Source organism: Delphinus delphis, chromosome 13 (genome assembly GCF_949987515.2).
Source record: "Delphinus delphis chromosome 13, mDelDel1.2, whole genome shotgun sequence".
NCBI classification, from domain to species: Eukaryota; Metazoa; Chordata; class Mammalia; order Artiodactyla; family Delphinidae; genus Delphinus; species Delphinus delphis.
Genome location: NC_082695.1, coordinates 16,279,634 through 16,302,345, shown reverse-complemented (window position 1 = coordinate 16,302,345; position 22,712 = coordinate 16,279,634). Strand labels below are relative to the sequence as shown.

Sequence of the window (22,712 nt, the reverse complement as noted above, 5' to 3'; positions counted from 1 at the left end):
TGTCTTTTTAATAACTTTATTATAGAAATTTTTGTATCTGCTTTTAAAAAATGTCCTTTTTTATTATTAAAGTAATGTTCATTAGTAGATAACTTGGAAGGAACATATGTGGGAGACTATAAAGAAATGAGTATCGTCTGTGACCTCTCCTGTTCTAAGAGAACCGCCATGAGTGTTTTGGGTACATTTCCTTCTATTCTCTTTTCTGTCCAGTGGCTTGGTTGTGCACTGAGACAGCCTCCTGTGACTGTGTGACTCTGTTCTTGGCCTCCTCAGGTTCAGCTCTGTTCAGCTCCTTGGGGATCTCCTGTTCCACATCTCAGGAGTCACAGGGAAGATGACCACAGAAACTGCCTCTGAAGATGATAACTTCGGAACTGCCCAGTCCAACAAGGTGTGTGCCTTATTTTGATTTTCCTCCCTCTGCTGATGGTAGGGAGACTCCCTGGCACTCACACTGTGGAGGCTTCACCACCTCGTGTTCTCTGCTTCTTTCCACTGTTGCAGGCAATCATCACTGCCCTGGGGGTAGATCGGCGGAACCGGGTGTTAGCAGGCCTGTACATGGGCCGCTCTGACACTCAGCTGGTTGTGCGGCAAGCATCCCTGCACGTCTGGAAGATTGTGGTCTCCAATACCCCCCGCACCTTGCGTGAGATCCTGCCCACCCTCTTTGGGCTCCTGTTGGGTTTCCTGGCCAGCACGTGTGCAGATAAGAGAACGGTAAGTTTCGCAGGCCTTGCTTCTGACCAAGCAGCCCCTGATGCCTCTGATGCCTGCAGAGGATGGGAGAGTCCCTAGGGTCCCCTATCTAACACGGGAGCATTTATTTATTTACTTAGTTATTCAACAAATATTTATCATCTACTATGTGCTAAGCAGCGGCCCAAGACCTGGGGAGATAGTGGAGAAGAAAGGCAGCCTCGTGGAGCTACAGTCTGGTAGAGGAGATGAATGTTAATCAGATAATCACAAAAACAGATGGAAAATGCAACTATGGCAAGTGCTATGTGGCACTGCTAATGCTTATAACAGGTCAACCAGCTGGGGGTCAGGGAAGCCTTCTCAGAAGAAGTGATGCTTGAAGATGAACGATGAGTGAGCATTAATGGGTGGGGAGGTGATGAAAGACTGTTCCAGACCAAGGGACTAGTGCTTGAGATACCAGGATGGGATGTGCACAAGCCATGAGGTGGGCGGGAATGCGGCCAACAGCAGGGGCTGAACGAAGGCCGGTGCAGCTGGAGGAGAGGCCCACCAGGGCTGATGATCGCTCCTGCCAGTCCTCTTTGGCCCACCCCCAACCCCCATCCCTGGCAAGCAGATGTGTATTTGGCTCTGAAGAAGGGTTTGCATGAGGCCTCAGAGGAGATGAGTTTTTTTCCTTAAAGTGTTTATCCCAAATTCAGTGTCCGCTTTCCTGGGCAAGAGCATGAGGGTTAAGTGACTTCTAGGCCCCAGTTTTTGATCCAGGGAAATCGGCCCTTGACTGGGCAGCACATGATGAGTTTCTTGGTCGTATATAAGGTGCCAGCTTTTGCTTTAGGTTGTGTAGGTGTGTGTGACGCAGAGAGATCATTTTATTTTGTCATGTTTTGCAAGCACCGTGGGGGCTCTCCAGGGGTAAGAGCGTTTGGGAAAGTTAAGTCTGGCTTGGATAAAGTCTGGGAGGTTCCAGGGCCCTCATTCTGGAGTTGTGCATGGGGTGCCCTGGGGTTTGCAGGGAGTCGATGTCCTGACTTGAGCTCTGCCGACAGATTGCAGCCAGGACACTGGGAGATCTCGTCCGGAAGTTAGGGGAGAAAATCCTACCTGAGATCATCCCTATCCTTGAGGAAGGCCTGAGGTCTCGGAAGAGTGACGAGAGGCAGGGAGTGTGCATTGGGCTGAGCGAGATCATGAAGTCCACCAGCCGGGACGCCGTGAGTATCTCCGCAGGGCCCTGCGGGTCCTGCACCTGACTCAGAGGGCCAGGGAGGTTACAGGACAAACTGCACCACTAGCGACACTTCACCCTCAGGGACATGCGAACCTCGCTCCAGAGGGCATTGCTGGCAGCGGGGTGCCGGCAGGGCCGCAGTGCATTGGAATTTCCCTCTCAGCTTTCCCATCAGTTTTACAGGCTATAAGACCTAAGCGATTTAGAGGCCTGGAGTAGCTTTTGGAGATTGGAGATAGTCTTTCCCTCACCACTCCTGAGGTTGCTCCAAGAGTAATCCTTTTGTGTCACTACATCAGTTCAGTTAACACGTGTGGTGCACTTAGCGGAGAAAGGAGGTGCACGTGTGTGAGTGGTGGAGGGCGGCAGAGAGCAGGAGGGTGTGCTCGTTCTCAGAGGGAGCGGAGTAGATGAGAGTGAGTACCCAGTGGGTGGAAACGCATTGTCTCCAGCAATGAGACTGTTTCCATAGCAGCTACATTCAAGAGGGTTGGAGTCCTTTTCACTGACCCTACTTTTCTACGGTAATTGATCCTCCAAACATTGATCCTCCCCAACGTGGGGAGTAGGTTGAGAGTAGGCATAGAGCTCTCGATTGGGATGAAAGCACCAAAGCAATGAATGGGTGGCGGGTCAGAAATTCGAGCACGTAGCCAATTGCTCAGCCTGAAAAGCCTCGTCTGATTTACAGGATTCTTCTCCTCCTGTGTGTATCAGTATACGTATTACATTTGGGGTTTTATATTTGCATTTTTCAAAGAATAAAGGTAAATTCTGTCACCAAAAGAGCTGTGATTCATTAAATAGTCAGTGCCCCAAAGGCTGAGGCCTTGCTGGTGGCCATATTCATATTCAGTCCTTAGATTCATAGGGGGCGTTGCTTTGGTGGAATTGGTTGCAGAGGAAACAGAGCTGTCATTGGCCCCGTTGCAGACGCAAAGACTTCATAAGGAAGCAAGGTTTTTTCAATTTCAATTTTTATTTTATTTTTATTTATTTATTTATTTATGGTTGTGCTGGGTCTTTGTTGCTGCGCCAGGGCTTTCTCTAGCTGCGTCGAGTGGGGGCTACTCTTCGTTGCGGTGCGCAGGCTTCTCACTGCAGTAAGAAGCTTCTCTTGTTGTGGAGCACAGGCTCTAGGCATGCGGGCTTCAGTAGTTGTGGCACGCTGGCTCAGCAGTTGTGGCTCGCGGGCTCTAGAGCGCAGGCTCAGTAGTTGTGGCACGTGGGCTTAGCTGCTCTGCAGCATGTGGGATCTTCCTGGACCAGGGCTCAAACCCGTGTCCCCTGCATTGGCAGGTGGATTCTTAACCACTGTGCCACCAGGGAAGTCCCAGGGAGCAAGTATTTGAGTTGAGACTTGAAGAAGGACTCGGAGTTTCCTATGAAGATGAGCAAAAGAGTCTGGGGAGTGGAGGCCACATCACTAGGGTCCTTGACATGAGAACGAGTTTGAAGTTCCTGTAGGAGACCAGAGTATTTGGAGAACTTGCCGGAAAAAATCAGGCTATTAATTATTAAGTCTGGTGAAGGCTCCTTGGGAGTAGATTACACAGCCTCTCTGCTTTTTCATACTTGTGCATTTCCACAGAAACCATCTAAGTTAAAAAAAACAAAAGTCAAGCCCAGGGAGCAGCGGTGGCCTGGCTGGGCCAGAGGTCCTCACCGCCCCCCTGCTGATTTCCTCTCCCTCTGCCACGTCGGGTTCAGTACACCTGTACCGTTGCAGGTGCTGTATTTCTCCGAGTCCCTTGTGCCCACGGCAAGGAAGGCCTTGTGTGATCCGCTGGAGGAGGTCAGAGAGGCGGCGGCCAAGACCTTTGAGCAGCTGCACTCCACCATCGGCCACCAGGCTCTGGAGGACATCCTCCCGTTTTTACTGAAGCAGCTGGTGAGTGGCTCTGCCCCACACCTACCAATCGGGCTTTTACCATCTCTGTAGAGGCAACACGCGGGGGGCTGATTCTGCCAAGGCAGCCGCAGTGTGGGCCCCAGAGGGAGTGGGTGCACAGGATGGGATTTGGCTCTGTGTTTCTCCTTTGACAGTCAGTCCATGTGGGTGCAGAGGGAGGAGGGGAGGAGACTGGAGAAGGACGTTGGCGCCGGCCGGTCCAAGACAGTGGAGGTGGAGACAAGAGCCGGCTTCTGAACATTGCCCCCATTGCCCCTCTGCAGGATGATGAGGAGGTGTCAGAATTTGCCTTGGATGGTCTGAAGCAAGTGATGGCCATCAAGAGCCGTGTGGTGTTGCCCTACCTCGTGCCCAAGGTAAGTCCCAACACGTGGCAACCCTCTGGCCCAGAAGCCACAGCCACATCACTGTTCCCCGGGCCTGCGTGAAGGCCAACTCTGAACTCAGATGCTGGGAGAGGCTGGTGACTCTTGTAGTGGGATGGGATCTCCCAGAGCTTAGCGCCGCGGCCAGCACAGGGCAGCACCCATTGAGTTGCTGTTAATCATTCCGCAGCTGACGACCCCACCTGTCAATACCCGGGTGCTGGCTTTCCTTTCGTCTGTGGCAGGCGACGCCCTGACCCGTCATCTTGGCGTGATCCTCCCGGCGGTCATGTTGGCCCTGAAGGAGAAGCTGGGGACTCCAGCTGAGCAGCTGGTGAGTGTCACAGTCACTCCTGCAGGCTCTCTAACCCTGCCCCATCCTGTCCTGTCCTGGAGGAGCTGTGCTCAGCCGAGGCATCCCCTGTGGTTTTAGGAGATGGCCAACTGTCAGGCTGTGATCCTCTCGGTAGAAGATGACACCGGGCACCGGATCATCATCGAGGATCTGTTGGAAGCCACCCGCAGCCCTGAAGTGGGCATGAGGCAGGCTGCTGCCATCATCCTCAACATCTATTGTTCCCGCTCAAAGGTGGACTACACTAGCCACCTGCGGAGCCTGGTCTCAGGCCTGATCCGCCTCTTCAACGACTCCAGCCCTGTGGTTCTGGAGGAGAGCTGGGATGCCCTGAATGCCATCACCAAGGTGAGGAGCTGTGGACCCCACAGCCAGCTTCTGGTTGTGGACAATTCCAGGCGCTTATAAGACTAGACTCCTAAGGCACCCCATGTACCTGTCACCTAGCTTCAGCATCTGTCGATTCGTGGGCAGTCTTATCTATACTCCCACCCACACCTTTCCGCCTGCTATATTATTTTGAAACAGCCTTGAGAGGGTTTTACCTAGAACTCTGACATCCTCTCTGCTTTTTCCCGGCTTCCCACAGAAACTGGATGCTGGCAACCAGCTGGCACTAATTGAGGAACTACACAAAGAAATCCGGCTCATAGGGAATGAGAGCAAAGGCGAACACGTGCCAGGGTTCTGCCTTCCAAAGAAGGTAAGCCAGGGCCCGTGCAGGGTGCGGCAGGCATGCGGTCTTCCTCCGCCTTCCCCTTGGGTCCCAGGAGGTCGGGCCGCTGGAGCAGCCCGTGTGTTAATCTGGCTTAGTGCTTGCTCTAGGTGCCATTCTGCACCTTCACAGGCAGCGTGCTTCTTCCCTGTGGTGACCCCTTGGGGACAGCGTTCATCATCTTCGGTTTAAGTGGTGGAAGCCACCTCAGACAGAGTGAGTGAGTGACAGCAGTGCAGGTACCCTGTGTGGTAGGCCTGCTGGGACTCTGCTCTTCTTGTCACTGTCAAGACTGTTCCCCAGCCAGCACCATCTCAGGCTGCGACCCTGGCGGCCTGAATCGATCTCTCATGGAGTTGAGGAGAGATTGGCTAACAGGAGCTCCTTGCTTCGGGTGGGAGACACCTGGGCCCAGAACCTTTGAGATTTGACTCTCAGGTGTGGTTCTCTTGTCAGGGAGTAACGTCCATCCTTCCAGTGTTGCGGGAGGGCGTCCTGACTGGCAGCCCAGAACAGAAAGAGGAAGCAGCCAAAGCTTTAGGCCTGGTGATCCGCCTGACCTCAGCGGACGCCCTGAGACCCTCCGTGGTCAGCATCACTGGCCCTCTGATTCGCATCCTGGGGGACCGGTTCAGCTGGAACGTGAAGGCGGCTCTGCTTGAGACACTCAGCCTTTTGCTGGCCAAGGTGAGTGACTGATGAGTTCACACTCTCAGTCCATTCAGGCCTTAAAGAATGGATTTGTGTGTAGGATGCTGGCACGCGGTGTCCCGTAGAGGCGGGGTGACAGCTTATCTTGGGGAATCGGCAGAGCAGAGGGAGTTAAGACTTTGGAGTCAAGACGCACTGCACATGGTCAATTCCAGGTCCGCCACTTGGTAGCTGTATGGCCAGAATGACCTTGGGAAAGTTACGCAGCCTCTGAGCCTGTTTCCTCACCTGTGTTTTGAGAGTACTAAGACTGCTTGCCTCTCGAAGGGCGGTGTGACACAGGGCTCAGATAAAATAACATCAGGCACGAGGCCTGACACATTCTAAGCACTCGACACACCAGTGCATGTTAATTGCTATTATTTATAAATGGGTCAAAGGACAAAATCCAGGGCCATGTAAATACAATTAAAACCTTGTTCAAAAACATTTCCCTTCTTTATGACCACCTCATAAATGAGGTGAAAAGAATCTGAGGAGAGAATGAAAAGGAAATCTGAGATCAACTGCAGTTAACTTCAGTTTTTGCCCAAAGTGTCAGAAGCAAAGATTGAACACATTAACTGTTTCTGATGTTTTATAGTGTAATAATTAAGCCCTTTGGATTTAAAAAAGCATAAACAGCCAGGATTTGTTGTTGTTAAAAAAAAAAAATTTCTTACTTGAGGTTTGGGAACAAAAGCTTAAGATTTGTAGCTTTTTCCTTTTGGGAGAAAAGTGTGGGGAGCATCTTCCCAGATAAAAAATGGGATCGTGGGCATCAGCCTCATTCTGTAGGAAATTGAGTCTTTTTTTTTTCTTTTAAATTAAGTATCATCTTTACATTCTGTGCTGTTCTTTTCTGTGTTTTGTTTTGTTTTTTTAAACTCTGTATACAAATGGAGCCCTTCCCTCCTGGAATTTGTCCCTTAGGCCACAAGCCAGGTGCCACCCATAGGCAGGTGGTTCCCGCCGCAGGTTTGCCAGCTTCACTCTGTGGTCTGCCTCCCAGCTGCCTGCAAAACCCCGACCCCAGTATCTCCAAACTTTAATTGGCATTGAACCTCCAAACAGCTACTTTGATTTTCCCATTTAGCAATAAGTAAATCTTTCATCTTGGACTCATCTGTATTTTGTCACAAATGTGCCTGTTTTTCTATGTGTGGTCGGGGATTAGAATGGATTGTTAATGAGGGGGCGCACATGTGTACAAGGATGACCTTCTGAGGCTGTTTCATAGGATTGTTCTGAAGGCTGAATGTTAAATGCTCAGTAGATGGTACCTGCCCTTACACACCTGGTCCATTTCCCTGTCTTTGCACTAAAATGTTCTTCCATGGTACTGACAGCGTCTCCCAGCCTGCTCTAGTGTATTTGGAGACAAGGGTTTCGAGTCACTTGTCCACGTGGACAGGGCTTCACTAAGCCAAGTCCACGGCTCCCTTGGTGGTGGTGGTGGTGCTGGTGCTGCTGGTGGTGCTGGTGGTGGTGCTGGTGCTGGTGCTGGTGCTGCTGGTGGTGGTGCTGCTGGTGGCGCTGGTGGGGGGATGGTAGTGGTGGTAGTGGTGGTGGTGCTGGTGGTGTCATCCTCCCAGTGCAGCGCAGGATGCTGAAAACGGAAGAGGAGACTGAGTGTGACCTCTCTGTGCTGGGCGCCCCTGCCTTAACGGGACATCTATTCCTGGCCTATGTGTGGGAGCCAGGGCAGCTTATGGTGGTTTGTGATCATTTGTTTTTGTGCCTGTAGTGCACTGTGGCCCTGGACTCCACCTCAGCTGTGCTTTTGGGTGTGGGTCTCTCAAACAGGTTGGGATTGCCCTGAAGCCCTTCCTGCCCCAGCTGCAGACCACTTTCACCAAAGCCCTGCAGGACTCTAACCGGGGCGTGCGCCTGAAGGCTGCTGATGCACTAGGGAAGCTCATCTCCATCCATATCAAGGTGGATCCTCTCTTCACAGAGTTGCTGAACGGAATCCGGGTCATGGAGGACCCGGGTGTCAGGTAAGGCCCTGGTGGGGAGAGCTGTGGCCGTGGGGAGGCCGGGCAGCTCCTGAAGCAGCCCGGGCCCTGCCTGTGCGGCGGGAGCATAGGTGAAGCAGAGCCAGGTTTTAAGTTGGGTGTACTGGTTCTGTAGGGACACCATGCTTCAGGCCCTGAGGTTTGTGATTCAGGGAGCAGGGGCCAAAGTGGACGTGGTTATCCGGAAAAGCATCGTCTCACTCCTGCTGAGCACGCTGGGACATGACGAGGTACAGCGGCAGGTGGACGTGGGGCTGGGGGGCTCGGCTGGTTTCCCTTCTCTTTCCTTTGGTTAGCATCTCTGCTTTGTGTTAGAAGAACTTGGTCAGTAGTGATAATCACTCCCGATATTCGTATCACTCTGTGGTTTACCACGCCTCTGGTAGTGAGGGAGACAAGGCGCGTCTTGATATCAATATTGATATCGATGATGTGTTGTATAGATAAGGAAAGTAAGGTTTTTAAAGTCCCAGGTCTCTCATTCATTTGTCCTCTAGTCTTAAACAAGTCATTTTCCCTCTCTGCCCCTCATTTCCCCAGTTGTAAAGTGAAGAGTTTCGTTTATTGGTTTAGAAAACATTTGCTGAGCTGAAGGGCCTAGCCCAGAGGTAAATGAAGCATGGGCACAGCCCTCAGGAAACTGTCTGGTGTCTGTCCAGGTGGGAGGGCTTAGCACTGTTTGAGAGGGTGAGACTCACTTGGGGCTGCACCCTAGCAAGTGGTAGAGTCAAAACCAGCACCTGAGCCGCGTGACTCCTGGTTCTGTTCTGATGCCGTTACTGTAGCCCTTCCTGACCCCGTCTAGAAGCATTTGTGAAGTACCCCTTGACAGCCCAGTGCTGTAGCGGGCCCAGGAGGGCTTGAGCCTCTGAGAAGAATTTTCTCTTTGCCCTCTGACAGCCCTCTGCTGCGTGGCCAGATGTACACTGTGGGGCTGATCTCTGGAGAGAGGCCCCTGGGTTCACATGGAGCTACACCCCGTCGTCTGCCCATGCATGGGGCCGACTATCTCGGCCCTCTAGCCTTCTCTGGGGTACAGATGGGAGACTCCACCTTCTTTTGGTCACAGTCTGTCACGGTTTTTATAGGGCCATGCACAGTGCAAGCAAAAGTTAGTATGTAAACCAATTTGCATTTCACCACAATGGAGCTTAAAATAGATCCAGAGTGGAGAGAGTGGCTGTCGTGTCAGAGAGAGCCAGCTTTAGCCTTGCTTGGCACCTGGGCAGGGAGCTCAGAGGCCCAAGGTGCTGGCCAACCACCTTCTCGCTCAGAACTTGCGCTGGATCGAAGGTGGCAATCCAGAGTGCCAGCCCAGCTGATGCCTCCCCATGGGCCCTTGAGGCTCTGGTTGTTTGTTTTGTTTTGGGGGAGGCACGCCAAGTTGGCACTTCCTAATACTGTAGCACATAACCTGAATCCACTGTGTGGTGTCCCGTAGTTAGCTGGCAGGGAGAGCAGCAGGGCTTGTTATGTACGTGGCTTTGGTTTTGACACAAAACACTCGGCCTTTACCTATTGCCTTGGGTTGATCAGCTCTTCAGTTTAACTTCCCGGGACAAACCTGAGTAATGTCGGGGCAGCAGGGAGTCTCTCTGGACATAGGCGGACACATGAGCGGTTCGGGGGTGGGTGTGGGGTTGGGGGTGGAGCTCCAAGTGGTTCTCTGACCGCCTTTCCTGGGCACTGTGGGCGGGAGCTCGCGCCCCTCCCCGCCTCACAGGGCTGTTGATAGTAACTGAGATAATAAATATGAAGCATTCAGGCTTGTAAGAAGAAAGGTGCTATGTAAATATAGTTATTCTTGCTATTACGATGATGATTAACGTATGCACACAGGCTGGAGTTTTCTAAAATTAAGTGCTGGGTGTGTAATTTTTAACACGGCACCAAGTGGCAGCTGCAGTGAGTGGCAGTCCCGCTCTGGCGGTGGGAGCGTGGAGTGCCTGGAGGGAGGACTGGACTTAGGGTCCGCCTTCCTTCCAACGTTGTTCCCGCGGAGCCTGTGTGGGCTTGCATCCCCATTCACTGCCTTCTCTGCTCCGTCAGGACAACACTCGCATCTCCTCAGCTGGGTGCCTGGGGGAACTGTGTGCCTTTCTGACGGAAGAGGAGCTCAACACTGTTCTTCAGCAGTACTTGCTGGGTAGGCCTCTTGTGTCCACGGGGGGCTTTCTTTTCAGGGCCTCTCTGTCTCCCCTTCCCCTCAGAGGGTCTTCTGACAGTGGGACCACGCTCTCCTTGGAAATTCAGCTGTTAAAACAAAATGGAGTTTCTGGGGGTTCTGCAGCCCCGAGTGTTTCGGCTCCAAGAACACAAGCCACAGTCTGGAGCAGTTTGTGAGGGATGGCTGCTTGACATCCACTCGGGGCAGGGAGGCCTGTGTGCAGCGTGGACTGGGGTTTCTGCCAGGCTCTGAGCTGCCACATGAGTCTCAGGTTGGCGAGGTGGGCTTCATGGGTGGTGGGCCATGCTGTGAGGTACAGGTTGACCCCAGTGTGTCCTTGCACCCAGCGGACGTGTCTGGCATCGACTGGATGGTTCGGCACGGGCGGAGCCTGGCTCTCTCCGTGGCTGTGAATGTGGCTCCCAGCAGACTCTGTGCAGGCAGATACAGCAGTGAAGTTCAGGACATGATCCTCAGCAATGCCATGGCAGACAGGGTAAGGCTTTGGGGCAGCCAGACTTGGTGCTCAGAGACCTGGGTTCAAATTTTACCTTTGCCAGTAACTTACTGTGCCCTTGGACTAGTACTTGATCTCTCTGGGCCCCAGTTTCATCATCTGAACAGTGAGGAGTTTGGGTTGGAGCATCTAGAGGTCCCTTCTAGGTCAGAAGGTCTCTGATTCCTGACCTGGGAACTAGTGACTCGGGTTTGGTTCATCTGCCTCACAGCCACGGCAGACCCTCTCCATGAGAGCTGCCGGGGGGTGGGGACTGGTGGGGAAGAGGCAGGGTCCCTGGAAAGTCCTGGGGAAGGGCTGGTGCCTGGCCCTGCTGCCCCGGGGACGGAGCCGGAGGCCACCCCGTCTAGCTCTCTCCTCTCTCCACAGATCCCCATTGCTGTGAGCGGGGTCCGGGGCATGGGCTTCCTGATGAAGCATCACATCGAGACAGGAGGAGGACAGCTGCCAGCCAAACTCTCCAGCCTGTTCATTAAGGTGAGCAGGGCAGCCAGGCTTGTGAGAAGGACCCGTGACCAAAAAACACTAGAGCTGTGTCCTCTGTATTCTAGGAGCTCTCCATGGATAGCCTGTGGCATCTCTGAGCCCATAGGGCTGGAATGCAAAAGAGTCGTGTGTGAGCTTTTCTCTGGAGGAGTGCCCAACTTTTTGTCAGGATGTCAAATAGACCTATGACCCCAAATCACGCTAAGAACCTCCATTTTAGGCATTCTTTCTAGGCACACCAATTTTGCAAACTTTGGGGCAGACCTGGGTTCAAATCTTAATAAACCTCCTCTTCCCTGCCTGCCTTTAGCAGGCATGACACTTACTAGTATGGCTGTCGTGGTGGCTGTTGTGGTGGCTGTGAGACCCAAGGAGGAAAGCTGGGGAGCCTGATGGCGAGGCCCCAGCCCCTGTGTAATAGAGCACACTTCTCAAACGGTTGTGTGCACACAAGACAGAACCAGAGTCTGCATGCTAAGAGATGCGGCCGAGCCTGAGACCCTGCCTTTGTAACCAGCTCCCAGGCAATGTCAGTGCTGCTGGTGCGCTGACCTCGCTCTGAGTAGTGAGGTTCCCAAGGCTGACTGCACCACCCTGCAGGCACCCACAGTGGAGAGTTTACAGGGCCCTGATTAGATTGAGCCTGTATGACGGCATCACCCTGCATGCAGCTTTTATCAGCGTTTATTACTGATGACCTGCTGTGTGCCCAGCCGGGCTAGACCCTGAAGGTGTAGAGGTGAACAGGGCAGACAGGATCTCTGGAGGTGGAGGTACACAAAAAGCCTGTGGGAAGGCTCTGATTTAGATGGGGCTGTCGGGGAGACCTCTAAAGGCTGACGTTTGAGCTGAGCCCTGAAGGATGAGAAGGAACCAACCAAACGAGGATCTGGGCCAAGCACGTCCCAGGCAGTGGGACCAGCCAGTGCAGAGGCCCGAGGCAGGAAGCAGCATGGTGTGTTTGCAGAAGCTGAACGCCCACGTGGGCCGAGAGTGGTGAGCAAAGGAGAGACTGGCATGAGATGAAGTGGAAGAGAATAGGGTCCGAATCACACCTGGTTATTACCCTCCCACAGTGGGGATGGCATCGGAGGGGAGCAGTGGGGTCAGTTTCCACGATGAAGAGAGTGTCAGGGCAGAGTCTGGGCTGCTTTGAGAAACAGACTGGATGTGCCTGGCTGAAAGCCTTGCGCTCCTCTTCATAGTGTTTGCAGAACCCATCCAGTGACATCAGGCTGGTGGCTGAGAAGATGATCTGGTGGGCAAACAGGGACCCACTGCCTGCCCTGGACCCCCAGGCCATCAAGCCCATCCTGAAGGCTCTTCTTGACAACACCAAGGATAAAAACACCGTCGTCAGGGCCTACAGCGACCAGGCAATCGTCAACCTCCTCAAGATGAGGCAGGGAGAAGAGGTGTTTCAGGTGGGAATCTGGGACTGGCGTGCCTCCCCTGGGCGTCTGTGGGCACTGGCCTTGCAGGCCTTCTGCATGACAGTGTTTAAGCATCACTCTTCACTGCCACCCCATCCGTATGCATGAGTGTTGACAGGCAGATTGTAGTCGAGTGACAGGTCTGGTGCCTAAAAACACACTCCTCTACTCCTGAGGTGTTCAGACGTCTTTCAGCAGCAGAGTCCCTTCTTCAAATAGACTTTCACGTGGCACACAGCCCTACAACAGATCCCACAGTGCTGCCCATTGAGGCCCAGAGTCCTGTCACTCAGTCCCCTGCCCGCTGAGCAACCTTTAAAGCACTGAACAATACCTCACCACGTGAAAGGCGTGATGAGTGGTTGTCTTGGCTTTCCCTGGATCCATCTGATTCCCTTATTTTGCCAGATTCCACCTCAGTGGTTCTAGTCCTGGGTTAACATTCATTTTTGTCTTTGATTGGAGAAATCTGAAGCCATATTTTCTGACTTCGTCTCCTTGTTTCCATCTTCCCCCCAGTCCCTCTGCAAGATCCTGGACGTGACCAGCTTGGAGGTGCTGAATGAATGCAACCGAAGGTCTCTGAAGAAGCTGGCCAGCCAGGCCGACTCCACGGAGCAGGTGGACGACACCATCCTGACCTGACAGACCTGGGCCTGTCCACTGGGCTCTGCATCAGCATTTCAGCTCCACCTCTTTGTTCAATGTTTTCATTTTTGGAAATACGTTTGTTCTGATGGGGAGCTTAGGAGATGGCGTTCCCAGAAAGTATTTTAATATTATCAGCAGACCACAGCCAAAGCCTTAAATCAAACCCACACACAACTGAAAATTGCCTCCTCCATCTCTCACCCTTTTCTTTGGAGACGAGAAGGAAAAGCACATTGGTGAGCCTCACCCAGTGGTAACCAAGAGCTGCTTGTCCGTTCTGCATGTAGGTCTGGAACAAGGAGGCTCAGACTTCAGCTTCCTGGTCTCCTGTGCTTGAGCTCTGGTCCCAGGGCCAGTGCTGCCAACCTTTGCCTAGATCCTGAGGGGCACAGAACCGTGGAGGTGTGTCCAGTGTGGTGTGCCTTGGTGTGGCTTTTCAGCATTGTGTAGCCCAACTGGATCTGACCCTCCAGGTGACAATGACACACACATAGCCCTAGCAGTTCGCAAGTCAGGAGAGGGGTATAGGTTTAAATGCAGGTGGTTTGAAGGAGGGATGTTTAATAAAGGCTTTGATTTAATCTTGATAAGCAGATTTTAAAAAATCTCCAAACATCCACTAAACATGAAGCTTCCTGCGTCAGGAACAAGGCAAGACTTGCAGCTGTTTTCATAAGCACAGTCAGCAGTCTGATTTCTGGGCATCTCTCTCCTGCTCTTGGAAGTCTTGTAGATATCTACAGACTTCTCTGTCCTGAGGTCGGGTATCAAGGGGGGTGCAGCCAGGCCTGTGTTCTCACCTGCTGTGGAGGTTACAGGGGTCGAATTAGCCACCTCCCTGCTCTGTCCTGACTCAGACCGGTAGGGAGCTTCTGGGAGTCAAGTTTTAAAGAGAAACTCTTCCCCTCTGTGGAATAAGAACAAACCACATTCCTGTAATCAGAATTGCCAGAGGAAACCAAAGTTGCAGTTCAGCATCTGCCTCCTTTATGAATGACTTCCTTCCTCCTAGTTCTTGGAAGGCTCGTGATCCAAACGTCCTGTCTGATGGAGCACGCTCCTCCGGGCCCAGAGACGCAAGTGTTTCTGGGCTGTTTCCCTGGTCACGATATGGGACAAACTTCTATCAAAATTTCTGGTCAGAGCTGTAAAAGGAAGAAAAATTGAACATGGTGGTCGCAGACTCACTTTATAAAGGGCCTGAAGTGCTATACCAAAAAAAGCAAGGCTTTGCTTATTAATGATGCAGCAGAGATAGAAAGTAGCCTTGTGACTCAGCACTTCTGATGAATAAGACAAGGTGACCTCTGAGATAATTGCTTTGTATGCCTGAGCCGTATATGTCACAGGACTTCCTATTTTCTTGCAGCAGACACGGTCTCATCAGGCTCACTGTAAATGTAGAATCCCAGGGCTGGAAGGGACCTTGAGAGGTCAGCTGAGCTGATCCCCATAGCCAAGGCAGCCAATAGTTACAGCTCTTGGTAGCCATGGTAACTGTTCTCTGCTTCTGGGATTCAGATGGTCATCAGCATCCTCCCAGCTGCCTGGGGCATATGTCCAGCAAGCCGTCTGCATATGCAGTCACCTCTGCCAGTTAGCTGTGGGGAGGCAGATGAAGTTCCTATGTGAGGGGGCGTGGGCTGGGAGACCTCTTTTAAGCCCCTGAGGTAAGTCTTCAGTGTTTCCTCTAGAATCTTAGAGGCTTATGTCTACCTCTGGTGTTCAGTCCCCAGTCTGAAGTTGGGAGGGGAGCCTGATGTACTTAGAGGTGGAAGAGACTCAGTAAGCAAAATCCAAAGGAAAAACACCAGTTCCAGTTCCAGAAACTGGAGGAGGATGAGATCTCTCTGTTCAGGATAGACGGATAAAGGTTGATTTACAGACGGAGATGACTCAGAGGCTCCCCGAACATACTGAATTGTATTTCCTGAGTCTGGAAGGAGGGTGTGAGCTCCCAGGAAACGAGCTGTGAAGGGCTGTCACAGCCATGATGATGGAGCAGGCAAAGGGCACCCCGTCAGGCCAGAGTCATAGCAGTCCTGAAAACAGCTGCCCAGACTGAACGAACATCCTGGAGGAAATGGAGCTTAGCTGCAGAGACCAAAGCTATTTGCCCTGGTGGTTGGTTTAGCCTTGGACGAGTCACCCAACGTTTCTAGGCCAATTTTCTCATCTGTATAATGAGGAATTTGGAGTGGAAGCTCTCCATATGTCTTAAAGTTATCTTTTGGGGGTTAATAGTAATTAGATGACATTTGGCATTTTTTTCACTTAATCCACTCAACCTACGGAGTAGTTTCTCTTATTATTGTTTTCCTGAGGAGGAAATTGAGGCACAGAGAAGTCACAAGGCTAATAAGTGGCGGTCTGTCCCCAGAGTCATGCATATCCTTAGCCTTTCTCTTATTCCTACTGAACTGGCTAGTTGGGCACAAGCACCTGCCACTCTTTAGGCCGGGGCCTGCAGGCCTCTCACATCCTGCAGCACATGAGGTAAAGTGCTGAGGCGGCTCCAGGTGACTGGCCCGGGGCCTGAGCCACCCCAGGCCTCCCCCGGCAGCTCTGTGGGCTGAGCCATACCTAACCCCACGTACAGGACCCTTGCTGTCTTTAGAAAAGACATTTCTAAGACTTCCATGATCCTCTAGAGAGGGGACTCCCATCTTTCTCTGCCATGTGTTTGAAAGGCAGTGACAAAATGGTGTGCCTTTAGCTAATCCAGGGACAACTAAACAGCATTCTCAACCCTTAACTCTAGGAGCCTCTGGAATCATGGGCGTCAAGACTATTTTAAAATGTTGGGGAGTGTGACATGGTTCATGTCCCTTCTAGGAACCAAAGGTGAGTTCCCTTGGTCCCACTGCTGTGATGCCGGAGGGCTTGGGAGAAGGGCAAGGGACCTGCAGGGTCAACACTATTTTATTGGCAGGGATTTGGGGACGTTATTTTACTGAGAGCTGATCTCAAAACAAGACAGACAGTTGGGAATGTTTTTCTTCTGAGTACAGTTCTGTGCAGACTGGTCTTTAACTGCTACATGTTCTTATTCTTTCTAAATAAGAACAATAAGAAAAACAGGAGCCAGCCTAACTTAAAGATCTAGGTTCTAAAATATTTTTAAGGAAACGCAGCTATTGCTTTAGAAGTCTAGTACAGGGACTTCCCTGGTGGCGCAGTGGTTAAGAACCCGCCTGCCAGTGCAGGGGACACAGGTTCGAGCCCTGGTCCGGGAAGATCCCCCATGACGCGGAGCACCTAAGCCTGTGCGCCACAACTACTGAGCCTGCGCTCTGGAGCCTGCTTGCCCCAACTAGAGAAAGACAGCATGCAGCGACGAAGACCCAACGCAGCCAAAAATAAGTAAAAAAAAAAAAAAAAAAGTCTAGTACAGAGCGCCCTAGTGGAGCTGCACAGACTTGGAAGTCAGGTTTAAACCATGACCACTACATATTAAGCCAGAGCATGTCCCCTAACCTCTCTGAGCCCATGTCCTCATCTGTACAGTGACAGTACAGTGACAAGCCTCACAGGCTTGTCTAGAGTGAATGAGGTAATGCCCTCCATACATGGCTGGGCACGCGGGAGGTGCTGCATATGTGGAAGATGTGATTAAAGTGAGGTATACTGACAAAAATGGACTGAACAGTGGGCACCTAGTACCATTTAAGGTGCGTCGCAAGTGCAGTGCTCTTATCCAGGGGGTAATTGCTGGACCCAGAATTTACAGATGTTAATGTTTTGAGCCTGAAGTTTGAAAAGCTATTAACTTAAAATCAGATTTTTCTTGCAGAGTGATTACTGCATTTGAATATCTAAAACACTGAAAAAGAGGTGTGTAAGCACATGGTTGGGGCTTCACTGTGCCTGGGCTGGAAAGCACTCCCCTGTCATTGCTGGAGCAGTGCTTCCGACAGGAGAGGCCAGGAGCCTGTCCCTGTTTTATGAGTACAGTTGAGGTATGGAAGGAAAGGAGCGTCTCTGAGGTTGTGTGGCCAGTTGGCTGCAGAACTGGAAAAAACCCACATTTCTTGATAACTCTAGTCACCACGTCCCAGGGCCATACTATAAAAATACTTTTGGAAGGTGAATTTAACAAAGGAAACAGTCAAGTTCTTGGCGTGTGGCTCTCTGGAGTGACTAGGTTTCACCTTTCAGAAGAGGTGGAGCGCAGTTATTTCACTGGGTGGTTCTCAGCTGCTAGGAGGGTTCCCTGCAGGCCTCCCTGGTGGAAGGGTAGTGTTGATATTAACAAAGCTTAGGAAACTAGAAAAACTGGTCCAAGGATTATTAGCTCAGTGGGATTTCTGGGTGAGACTCCTGAGTGTGTCTGCATGGAAACACCGGTCACTTTGTGATGCTGCTCTGAGCTCTCTGGTTGAGATGGCAGCCTGGTCATAAGCTACGTTAGATCTTTCTTACCATTTTGGTTCCCATGGAAAAGGGAGGTGGGAAGCTGGGTGCAGCAGTATCTAACCCAGAGTTGCTCAAACATTTTGCTTCAAGACTCCTTCACACTGTGAAAGATGATAGAGGACCCAAAGAGCTCTGGCTTATATGTAATTTGCCTACTGATACTTACCATCTTAGACAGCAAAACTGGTCAACTATAAAAGCTTTATTAATTCGTTTAAAAAGAATAAATCCATTACATATTAGCATAAATAACCATAACAGATATTTTTTCCAAAACAAGCCATTTTATTTATTTATATTTAAAATTTTTTAAATTTATTTTGGCTGTGTTGGGTCTTTTTTTTTTTAACATCTTTATTAGAGTATAATTGCTTTACAATGGTGTGTCAGTTTCTGCTTTATAACAAAGTGAATCAGTTATACATATACATATGTTCCCATATGTCTTCCCTCTTGCATCTCCCAAAAGCCATTTTAATGAGGAGAGTGGCATTGCTCTGCATTTTTGCAAGCCTCTTCACTTCTGGATTCTCATGTCTCCTTCTGCATTCAGTCTGCTGCAATGTCACATATCATGCAGGCGCTGGAAAACTCCACTGTACACTTGTAAGGAATGAGTGGAAAAGGCAAATGACATCTCAGTATTGTGAAAATGTTTCAACTTCACAGATCCTTTGAAAGGGTCATAGGGAGTCCTGGTGTCCCCAGCCCATACTTTGAAAACCGTAATCTCGAAGATGGGAGAAAAATCCTACTGAAGGGTTTAGTGGGAGGGGGTTTGACCCTGATAACGTGACAGACCCCAAATTTGGCCCACTCCTCACAGAAAGCAAATTCCAAGAGAGTTCAACCAGATTCTTTTTTTTAAACTGGATTATTTCTGATGTTCCTTCTAACTCTTTAAATTCTGTGTGGCTTCACTTTAACTGAACAGAAACCAAGTGCCTACCATGTGCTAGTCCCCAGCGGATATCAGGATGGTCAAGGATCATCCTGCAGTCAAGGAACTTCATGGTCACTTGATTTGAGGGGGCTGCCGAAGCGCAGGGCAAAGCGATTGCCAAGTCTCTTGATATGGCCTCAGGCATGCAGGTGAGGGGGTAAAGGGCCAATTCCCAGTCCCATCAAAGGGAGAGACCAGATGGTTCCCTTTAGTCCTTCCCTCTTGGACCGGCATGTTGGACGGTGCCCCATCCCACTCATTTGAAGTCCGACATTCAGCGTACCTGCCCTCTCAATTCTTGTTTACACCGAATTCCCCCATTACATGATGGCAGCATATGCTTCCTCCTTCGATACCTATTTCAGCAACTTTAGAATCCATTGCTGACCAGTCTGAATTGTGGATTTCACAGGTTCCCTCCAGGCCTCCGCCACACTGGCCCTCATCTCTCCTACTGCTACCCTGAGGCACCTCAGGCATGAGGGTCCCTCTCCTTTACCCTCAGCCTCTGACACCACACTTCTTTACGCTCCTCTTTGCCAGTTGAGCTTTTTAAAGTGCTCTTAACCCATCTTCCTTCTACCCTTACTGCTCAGTCCTTACTGTTCACTGGCTGCCAATCCTCTACCTACGCTATCCTGAAAAATACTTTATTCACCCCACTGTTCTCACCAGCCACTCCATTTCTCTTTTCATTCACAACCAAACTTATTGAATGAACAGTATATACCCACCCCTCCACGGCATCACTTTCTGTTCTGTAAACCTGTGTACACTCCTGTCCCCCTTACTCCTTGGTTTTTCCTTTTAACACATATTTGCATTCTCAGAATGTAAGCTCCACAGAAGCAGGGATTTTAAAGCTTTATTTACTGCTACATCTCCAGCTCCTCCATCAGTGCCTGGCACACAGTGAGCCCTCAAATGTACGTTGACTCATCTTCCCCAATTGTACCATAAGCTCCCCGAGGGTGGGGCTTTGTTTTGTTCCTGTTACATCTTCAGTGCCTGGCACCTAGTAGGCACACAATACTTACTGAATTAGCAAAGGAATCCAGTTGTCAGGTAAATTTTGTGATTTTTATCTTATTATTTTTTTTTTGGCTGTGCCACGTGGCTTGTGGGATCTTAGTTCCCTGACCAGGGATCAAACCCGGGCCCCTGCAGTGGAAGTGCAGAGTCCTAACCACTGGACCACCAAGGAATTCCCTATGTGATTTTTTAAAAAACACTAATTTGGTAGATATCGTTTGCATACTATCTTTTGCATCTGTCCCTTCCTTCTGTTACCTCACACCTGGGCTTCGGCAGTAACCTTTATAGCTCTGCAGCTGAAATCCGTCCTGCATGCTTGCACCAGATAACTTTCCCCAAAGATTTTGATATTGCTCCTCTGCTCAAGAACTTTCAATGCTTCCCTATTGTAGTTTCTAATGTATGAACAGGTGGTACTGCAAAGCTCATCTGTAAGCTGGCTGTTCAGAACAGTGGAACAAAGTTTCCCATCAGTGGCACATAACTGCTACTTACCTCAGATCACAAAAGTTTATGTCTATTTCTAAATATAGACTTTATAATCTAGCTACCATAACATAGCTCCAGTCATTGAATTGTAGTTTAGATAATTTAAAACAATGTTTCTAGAGAAAAATGTGCTCACAGTTTCATTTTTGGGAGCCAGGCACACATCCTGGCCTGCAGGGGATTCTCCCTCAAAGCTAAAATAGATGATCCTTACGGCTGTGACAGCAGCTATCTAAATACACCCGCCATTCACAGCTCTCTAAATTCCAATTCCATCATGAAATCTTTATGATGAAATCCTTTCCCCATCATTCTAGCTGAAAGTGATAGCTCTCCTCTGAAGTCTAGACTGCTTGACAGCTATTTCCTCTCTTGCATTGTCTTGTATATTTTATTTCTCATGAGTGTGTCTTATCTCTAATGAGACTGAAAGCTCCTGGAATGGAAAAGCTCTACCCTATAGTCTGTGGCACATAATAAATAGTGAGTACTCATTAAATGGCTACTTGAATAAATGAAGGAATTAATGCCTATTGCTTTCCAGAAGGCAGGCAAGTCAGGAGTCTGGATAATGGCCAATTCTGTTCTACTTCTTCAAAGTATCCTACAGTCCTGATATCAGGAGGCTGCCTTGGGCATGTGTGCTTGAGTCTGCAACAGGAAATGGCCGAAAGCATGAATGAGTCAGTGGAAAATGACCTTGGTTTAACAGCATTAGTTACTGTTTATCACATGCCTATATGAGCCAGGTAATTTGCAAACATATCTCTAATCTTTACAACTATTCTGAGGAAACTGGGGCTCTGAGACATTGTGATGTGACTTTTCCAAATCTCGAAGCTTTTAAGAGATGGAGCCAGGATTCTAAAGCATCTGAACCAAAGTCTCTGATTCCAGAGCAGGTTGAGAAGATGATCTAGAGTGACCTGCCTCACTGGCTGGTCAGGGGAGGATGTGCTTGCCTGGGGAATACTCTGAGGCTTCTTTCTTCCCTTATATTTCCTAAAACTGTTGGATCAAAGGCGATCCCACTAACCTTTCCCAGACCAAGAAGCATTTTTTTCAGTGATCATATGAATAGTTCCCCTCCCAGCTAGTACTTTTGGATCCCAAGTCCATGTTCTTTTGTCATCACCAGGCTGATTCTCAGCTTCTGGAAAAACAACTCAAAGTTTGAGTCAGACACTCCATGTGCTGTTCAAGGATCTTCCCTGCAACACTGTTTATAATAACAAGAAATTATAAACATGAATGCCTATCAACAGCAGAGTGGTTAAATACCACCATATGATGGAGTGCCAGTACCCTGCTGCTGTGAAATGACAGAAGGTTTAAGTATGTTGTTAAAGAGAAAAGGCAACTTACATACACATGTGATTGCACAGGCAAAGAAAATTCATTGAAGGACATTTATGCATTCAGAAAATATTTGTTAAGCATTTTAAGGTATCCAAGAAACTTATTAACAGGGGTTACCTGTGAGGAGTGGGTCTGAGGGAAAAACAGTAACTTGTGCTTTTTGGTAATCTTCTGTACATTTAAAAAAACTCCACAAGCAGTATTCTGTATAAAGTCAAGATAAAAAGAAGTTTGAGAAAACAAGTAGAAATATCCAACAGGTACTTGACTAGAAAGGGACAGGGCTGTACAGAACTTATAAGTAACAATTTTTTTCCCTTCTACAAATGAGGATGGCGGTAGGCGCGTCCTACTTTTAGTGCAGGAACTTACTCTAAAACGGGGAAAAAAAAAACCCTAGGGCTGATGATAAACCGAATACCGCTTAACCTCTGCGGCCCAGGTCTTCCTACCACGCGATGTGGAGAAGTATTATCTGTAGATGGTGTGCAACTGAAGCCGCGGGAGCTGCTGCTGTCGATCCCAGGGGTGCATCTTACACGCCGGGTCATTCATCTCCCAAGTTCTGTGTCAAGCTGGAAGAGACGCTGAATCTGGAACCACCCACCCAGCTTTACCAACGGGGCAACTTAGGCTTCAAGAGGTCACAGGGCTGGGATGTGACTTCGCCCCAGCGCTGACGTCAAAGGCCACACTCCTAACACACTACGTCCCGGCTCCTGTCCTGTAAAACTCCGCAGCCTCCAGCCGCCTAGGCGTCCTGTCCACAGCCCCGGGACACGGTGGAGGGCCCGGTGCCAGCACCCCGGAGGCAGCGTCCAGACAGAAGGGAGCGAAGTGTCCGAGTCCCCAGTCCCGAGAAACCGGGAGCTCGGCCTAAGAGCCGCCCCGCCGGTCACTGCCTGCCAGTCTTTCTCTCTCCGCAGCGCTTGCGAGTCTTGAAGATGAAGAAGCGAGTCCGTCCCGGACCACGGCCCGGCTTCTCCGGCACTCTCGGCTTCTTACAGTTAGGTTTCGACCGCAGCTCCGCTCTCCGAGACTTCCGGGCAGGGGGTCGCGGAGGGCTGGCGGCGGCGACGTTCACAGACGGGACGCAGGGAAGACCAGTCAGCGCCCGCGAGACCCTTCCAGAGCGCATGCGCAGTGCGTGAGCGCGGAGAGGGCGCGGCTGGCCGCGACCGCGGCTGCGCAGAGGCGGTGCCAGGCGCTGCGCCTGCGCAGT

General features: G+C 50.4%; 1 protein-coding gene, 1 long non-coding RNA gene and 1 other non-coding gene across 3 annotated transcripts in view; 1 reads left to right on the top strand and 2 right to left on the bottom strand.

Annotated features, from left to right (window-relative positions):
- The window catches only part of GCN1 (GCN1 activator of EIF2AK4), a 57,695-nt gene extending 43,012 nt beyond the window's left edge, over positions 1-14,683 (top strand). Inside the window, exons 43-58 of the mRNA XM_060028177.1 lie at positions 277-394; positions 508-723; positions 1,758-1,922; positions 3,669-3,830; positions 4,115-4,207; positions 4,407-4,550; positions 4,650-4,919; positions 5,161-5,274; positions 5,743-5,973; positions 7,783-7,976; positions 8,110-8,224; positions 10,044-10,140; positions 10,509-10,657; positions 11,048-11,155; positions 12,370-12,588; positions 13,117-14,683. Coding sequence (XP_059884160.1) covers positions 277-394; positions 508-723; positions 1,758-1,922; positions 3,669-3,830; positions 4,115-4,207; positions 4,407-4,550; positions 4,650-4,919; positions 5,161-5,274; positions 5,743-5,973; positions 7,783-7,976; positions 8,110-8,224; positions 10,044-10,140; positions 10,509-10,657; positions 11,048-11,155; positions 12,370-12,588; positions 13,117-13,242 — 2,521 coding nt within the window. The 3' untranslated portion in view covers positions 13,243-14,683. The remainder of the gene's footprint in view (positions 1-276; positions 395-507; positions 724-1,757; positions 1,923-3,668; positions 3,831-4,114; positions 4,208-4,406; positions 4,551-4,649; positions 4,920-5,160; positions 5,275-5,742; positions 5,974-7,782; positions 7,977-8,109; positions 8,225-10,043; positions 10,141-10,508; positions 10,658-11,047; positions 11,156-12,369; positions 12,589-13,116) is intronic.
- Positions 14,684-17,345: 2,662 nt separating this feature from the next.
- LOC132435926 (uncharacterized) lies at positions 17,346-22,640 on the bottom strand. Its single transcript, XR_009521682.1, has 3 exons — positions 21,863-22,640; positions 21,608-21,694; positions 17,346-18,267 (listed from the first exon to the last, which is right to left on the bottom strand). It is a non-coding gene; the product is annotated as an uncharacterized lncRNA (long non-coding RNA).
- On the bottom strand, positions 19,740-19,811 carry TRNAG-UCC (transfer RNA glycine (anticodon UCC)). The gene has a single exon. It is a non-coding gene; the product is annotated as a tRNA-Gly (tRNA).
- Positions 22,641-22,712: the final 72 nt, after the last annotated feature.